The 6,818-nt window shown below is 36.4% G+C and overlaps 1 protein-coding gene across 1 annotated transcript; it reads left to right on the top strand.

Annotated features, from left to right (window-relative positions):
• Positions 1-1,237: 1,237 nt before the first annotated feature.
• LOC146946084 (uncharacterized) lies at positions 1,238-5,479 on the top strand. The gene is made up of 3 exons (XM_085748142.1): positions 1,238-1,502; positions 3,282-3,766; positions 3,845-5,479. The coding sequence occupies exons 1-3, from the start codon at positions 1,238-1,240 to the stop codon at positions 4,871-4,873; spliced, it is 1,779 nt and encodes a 592-aa protein (XP_085604268.1). The 3' UTR covers positions 4,874-5,479.
• The last annotated feature ends 1,339 nt before the right edge of the window (positions 5,480-6,818 follow it).

The raw sequence follows: 6,818 nt of genomic DNA, 5'->3' as shown, positions 1-6,818 counted from the left end.
TGATTTGATAAACAAAGTGGTATAAAACAATCACAATTTATAAACATAACAATAAATGCACATTTATGTATTTTTAACTCCTTAACAAAACTATATATTTGACTATTAGGACTTGTTGTCCCAAGTTAATTGACAGTTTCGTATTAGAAACACAAAACAAAACAAAAATCTAATAAGGAATTGTTTACGTTGGATTTTCGTAAACAACCGCTGGTTTACAAATGGTAACTTGCAAGATCAACCAGTAAATCTTAGGACATATTGTGTTTGTTCTTGTTGTTAGAAATTCTGCGTTTTTGATGTCAAAAATATAAGAAATATGATAAAAACAATCGAATTCAATCCACTTGAACTCAATCGAACTTAATAAAATAAAGTGCAAGAACACTTAAAGAACAAAGGGTAAATTGCATTGATTAAACAAAGGTTGGTACACAGATTCATACATTGCAACTTGTGACTCGTTTCTCGCTTCCATACGGATACTTTGAGTATAAGTTTGTATGACGGAATTGTGACCCGTTTTTCCTATGAAAAACTACTATTTATACTAAGTCTAGAAATAACTACACTTCTTTGAAATTCGAACTACAACTGCCACAAGTCGACAGTTTTCCTTATTTGAAAACAAACTTAAAATAAAAACTGACTTAAAGAATAACTGTTGATAACCACCTTCGAAAACTGCTTTATCGAAGTCTTCTAGCATCTTCGAACCCATATTTGCTTTCAACACAACACTCTGTTCGAATCTTCTTTAAATCTAGGTCAACTATACTTTGACCACATTTATTACAGCTAGTAAAATATATTGGCTAACAAATTGCCCCCCAGAAACGCCATTTTCGATTTCACCGAAGGAGAAAAAGACGTTTTTGAAAAAAAACTAACATTCTCCATCGAAATGAATGATGTCAGTATTTAATTCAAAACTAATTCAAATTTCCTTTAAATACTGACCCCACAATCTTAGTTAGTGGGCCACGTTCTCTATCATTGGAAAAGACAACACTTTAATGGTAAAACTGTTAAAATAAGATCTTGACATGTGTCATGATCAAAGGTCCATATAGAAGCAAACTCACCTTTACTCTTTTCACTTTTCACCATTTCATTTTCACTTTCACTGTTCCTCTTCTCCGCCAAAAAAGTTCTCTCGAAAAAAACTTTGAACTTTCTGCAACTCCTATCTTTAAACACGAACTATTCATCAAATTCTCACAAAAACACTTAAACAATGACGAACGCAGCAGGAACCTCTCATGTGTATCGCGAAGAACCCATTGATTTTACTAAAGAAATCGCTAATGCTGCTCCTGCTTTTATGAACGAACCAGAGATCAATGAAGCTGAAAAAGCTATCTGGAAAACCCAGGTAATCATCCCTTGTACTGATACTCCATATGCATTTTTAGGCCCCATTTCTCTAGAACCTGAAACTCCAGAGATTAACTCTCTTTTCCCATGCATTGAAACTCAACCTCCTTTAATTTTCACAAAAGGTCCTTTTGACCTAAGTTTTGTAAAATCCAAAATTAGGACTGAACCGAAAACTTATCCAGAATACATTGCTTGGTTAGACAAAGTTCAAAAACAAAAGGGCCAATTTTGGAAAGAGAAAGGGATTTTTGATCTCATCCAAATATCTCGATATGGTCCAAAATACCATAATGAATTGATATTTGCTGCTTTACATTTTTGGAACCCATCGAACAACAGCCTTCACTTGAAATGTGGAATGCTCACTCCTACCCTTTTAGATGTGGCTGGCCTTACTAGCTTAAAACCAACTGGATACACCTTTAATCCAGATGTTACCACTTCTCAATACTCAGTAAATTTCGATAGCCCTGCCTATGGTTTATTTATAGCTAACAACCATGATACCGAATGTGCTGAAGTATCTGCAGATGAACATGTAGCTTTTTTGACCTACTGGTTATCTATGCATGTTTTTTGCTCAAGGTCAGTACAAGTCCCTAAGAAATTCATGTGTCTAGCTAGTCAGTTGCATGAAGGAACAGATATCTGTTTAAGCAAACTGATTCTAGGTTCTTTATATGAAACCCTTAACCAAACAACTAATAATCTTAGAGATTATCCCCAAACTGGTGGAAATTTAGTTGTATCAGGACCCATATGGTTGTTTCAACTATGGCTTTTAGCCACTTTTGGATCAAAACTTGCTTCGATCCTACCTTCCTCTTACACATCAGCATACTCAGACAAGACCACTGAAGGTATAGGCTTAGCTATGTTTCACCCCGATGGGAACAAGTCTTCACAACAACTTTTTGAAAATGCTTATACAACCCTGCTTGATTGTTCCATTTTCACCCCTATGATGGCACCATTTACCACTAGGAAATATGGACCTAACTGGTTCAAAGAGGACTTTCCTACTACTTCGAAAAAAGCCAATAAAACAGAAATCAATGCTATATGGGAAGCTTATTTGACCCCTACCTATCTATCTAGCAGACTTACACCTGGTAGCCCTTATGGAGTATATGGTTATCAACCTAACCATGTAGCTAGACAGTTTGGTATGGTTCAATCAAAACCCAGCTCCTTGTTCAAAAGTATAAGTGAATGGAAAATTCCTCTGATCGAACCTGTGTGGAAATCCATAATTCAAGCCAAGAGAACAACTGTGTTCGAGCCTACATATTTCTCAACATCATTTGCATGCTCTGAAGCATTCTTTCGATGGTGGCGAAATTATTACATACGCCAATCCAATCGAGGGAATCCCGATGAATTGCTGCCTCAACTGACCAGTACTTTTCACACTTTGCAGAACAAAGACAAGAAGACTAGAGGTACGCACATTAAAGAAATTCAGCAATTTCAAAGATATTATCAAACAACATATGACCCTTTACATCCAAAGAGGACAGTATATTATGCTGCTCAAACTCTGAGAGATAAAGTTCGAGAGAAAATTTCAGAAACAATTTTTCCCCCTGGAACACCCAATAAATATCTTTATGTTTTAGAAAAGAAAATGAGACTAGCAAGACTTCCATCTTGTAATCTTGCTTTGGCCTTCAGGCCACCATACCCAAAATGGTTACTTTATAATTTCAAATTCCCACAAAATAATTTAGTAACCTATGCTAAATGCAATTTATACCAATATAATGGTGAACTTGGCTATGAATTATCCCAAGTTCGAATCGAAACTCCCAGTATCATGGGTATGATTTTTTCTTTCGCTAAAACACATTAATACTATTGTTAAAAGAAATAGTACTTATCTGTATAATCACATATTTCAGCTTTGCCTTTAACTCCAGGAGAAGCAAAGCTCGATGATGCCAGCACCCAGAACACTTCGAAAAGCAAGTCTGACAAGAAGAAAAAGAAAGCTTCCCAAACTAAAGAAGTTGAATCGAAGAAATCTGAGGCTGCATCGAAGGAACCTCCTAAATCAAAGGAACCCAAAGTGAAAACAACTTCATCAAAAGAACATTCTAGATCGAAGAGCAAGAAAGAACGAGCAACTGTCGATCTCTCTGATGATGATAGTGAGGTGGAGATAACTAAAGAACAGATCGAAGCTTCCAAAGTAACACTTCCCAAAGTCCATACTGAAGGAAGAAGGAAAAGAAAACAAGAACAAATATCACTTGTCCAAGAAAAGGAAGTCGAAGTGGAAGCTTCTGAAAGTTCTCCCCCCATCTCACCATCTAAACCATTCAAACGTCGTCGAAAGACTTCTCATTCTAGTGCTCATTCACATGTTGGTGATAATGGTTCGAAGGTATTTTATCGAAACCATATTTTATACGAAATGTCTCTAAATGTCTTGTTTTTTAAACATCTATCTTATTCTTTTTAGGGTATCGAACAAGAACAAACTAATCCATCACAACATGGGCAAGTTCTTCCTTCTTCGAAGACCACTTCACCAATTGCTGAAGACAAAGAGGATGAGCATGATGATGCTAGCAGTCCAGAAGGTCTTAAAGTGGATCCTCCTCAACAACAACAGGCAGAAACACCCACTGATGACTTGGTAAATGATGAATCACTTAACAATGACCAATCTCATTCTGCACCCACCCTTGGAGATAATGTATCGAACTTTGCTACTGAAGATACAAACATAACTACTCAACAAGATGCTCCTGGTGATGCAGAGATGATTGCTCAACAAGATGCCCCTATGATCGATCTGGAAGAAATCGATCGATTGGCCAAAGATGATCCTTTCAATGCCTTTGCCTTGATAGCTAAGAGTAATACTCTTTTCTCAACTAGCACTGGCCAAACTTCTGATTCATCCAAGGGAAATCCTTCTGAGACTTCAAAGAACAACCTGCTAGCAGAATTTCAAAAGAAGATCATCGAAGCCAACTTGCTAGAGTTGATTGAAAAAGATGCTGGAGCTCTTGCTGAAATCAAGAGTTTATTTGAAAAACTTGGTGCTCTCCCAACTGGTTGGAAGTTTCGAAACCTGTTTAATTATCTTGAACCAATGTTGGAGAGTGCTAATCAAAATTTCCAGAAGAGGAAAACTGGTCAAGCTCAAATGGCAGAGAAGAAAGCGCATCATGATCAAATTGTGATCGAACTGTCATCCTTCCAAGAGAAATTTAGAATTCTTCAACAAGAAAGAAACAATGCGAAGCAGCAAGTGGTTGACATCGATGCCAAGATTAAAGAACTGGAAGCTCAGAAAGCTGAAATTTTGGCTAAGGATGAAGCCAGAAATCGAGAAGCCAATGAAGCTGTTAACAAATTCAAGCTCTCCAAGGAACTAGAGTCTACCATTGCTCAACTTGCAAATGACAACCATGCTCTCGATACCCAATTGGCTGAATACAAAAGCCAAATTGAGAAACTCATCTCATCATTTGAGATTTAGTTCTGTTTCCATTTTATTCTCTAAGACTTTTATTTTATTTCAGCCTTATCGAATATCTTGGTCTATAATGTTTTTATAACAATTTGTGGACCATTTTCTATTTCGAACGACAATTTCTTTTCAATCATCGAAATTCCTTTCTTATTTTCTTGTATCGAATTTAAATTTTATTTAAATCCAAATAAGATTGGAACAATTTCCAAGACATTTTAATGATGAGGAAACAAAAAAGTAACTTTTTGTTTAACCCAACAAGTTAAACTTGCCTAGGAAGTTGAAAAGAAATAAAACAAATAAATGACCTTTTAACACAAATTAATCCTTTTTAAAATAAAACCTTTAAAACTTCCCTCAGATTACGAAGTTAAGTAACCATTGGCCATCGGAATAACTGTTCCCACGTGTCATCATCTTCAAAGCAAGAAGAACCGTTTGATTGAGCCACTTCTTTCAACTTCCCTCCATTATAAATATGATTTTCCCTTTTATAAAAATCACTCTTTTCTTTGTTTCGTCTTCGTCTGAAAAATCTTTCTTACTCAAAGCTTTTCTTTCTTAAATCATCATGACCACCATTGATAATCTGAGTGATGATCTTTTAGTCAAGATTGCTGCAAAGATTGCCGCTCAAAGCAGGAAAGATCTTTTCGCCTTTCGCCATACCAATAGCAGGCATTGGCGCGTCAGTGAAGATTCTGAAATTTCTAGGGCTTTTGGAAATGATGTCCTCTACTTCCTCTACGACCCCAATGAATGGTACAACAATGCTATGGTGGCTCATTCTAAGTTTGCTTTTAAACTTAGACTCTGGAATCATGGCAACGCCATGTTCTGTATTCTTCGAAGCACTCAACACATGTTGGATGCTAATCCAAACATTGAAGATATGAAACGCCTCCTTACTACTGCTATCAATGCCACTGGCTCTCTGAGTGCAAGGTACTACCTTCTTCTCATCAATGCGCTCTCCATGCCTATGCCAGAAAACATCCTCGAAGACTTCAAAGATCTTGCATGGACACATCGATTGGCAGAATTTCGAAGCGACATTTTGGGAGGAACTTCAACTTATCGATTTCGCTGTCCTTGGTGGAATAGGCCCATGCCTATTTGGCTTATTAGGCGTCGTTTTTGCAACAACTACCACAACTGTGCAGGAGATGGGAGAATTGGAGGCTGGTATTCACTTCTACCTGGGCCAGATCATGACTACTACTTGGTCAATGCTTGCTTCAGGTGTCGTCTCGATACAGAAATTCGCTGGTTTCTCGATCGTTTTGGGATCGTAACTGAATGGTGAAAACCATTTCTAAATGCTTTCTAGACTTTAAGTACTTTGTGTTTTCTTTTGTAATGGTTTTTCCATTTTAAGCATTTCAATGTAACCTGCCCATCAGTTGGCATTTTTAAATTAATGCCAAGTTTTTATTTCGAATCAAATTACTCTTGTGTAATTTTAATTTCTTGTAACATCGGTTTATATTTTTTCAAATATTTACCGTTTATGCGTAGAATTCTCTGATCTTCTTGTAGTTCCTCGATCTCATACGCATTATTCGAAAAAACTCTTAGAATTTTCCATGGTCCTTCCCAACTAGGAGACCATTTTCCTAAACATCGATCCTTTTTATCCATAGGCAAAATAACTTTCCAAACTAAGTCTCCTTGCAGGAATGATTTCGATTTAACTCTTTTGTTATAGGCTTTTGCTATTCTTTCTTTTTGCTTTGTAAGCACTTCTAAAGCCATCAATCTTTCTTCATCAATATCTACTAATTCATCCAACATCATATCCAAATATTGATTTGTTGGAATTTCGATTTGTCTTTGAATTCGAGTAGATTGAAGTAAGATTTCTGTTGGCAATACAGCATCATGGCCATATGTTAATCGAAAAGGAGTAGTATTTATAGATTCTTTAGGAGAAGTTCGAACTGCCCATAAA

The sequence above is a fragment of the Medicago sativa genome, chromosome 2 (assembly GCF_051527215.1).
Source record: "Medicago sativa cultivar Bolivia chromosome 2, Bolivia_mono, whole genome shotgun sequence".
In the NCBI taxonomy this organism is placed as follows: Eukaryota; Viridiplantae; Streptophyta; class Magnoliopsida; order Fabales; family Fabaceae; genus Medicago; species Medicago sativa.
Note: the sequence above shows the minus strand (reverse complement) of the source record. Positions and strands in the feature narration are given on the sequence as shown.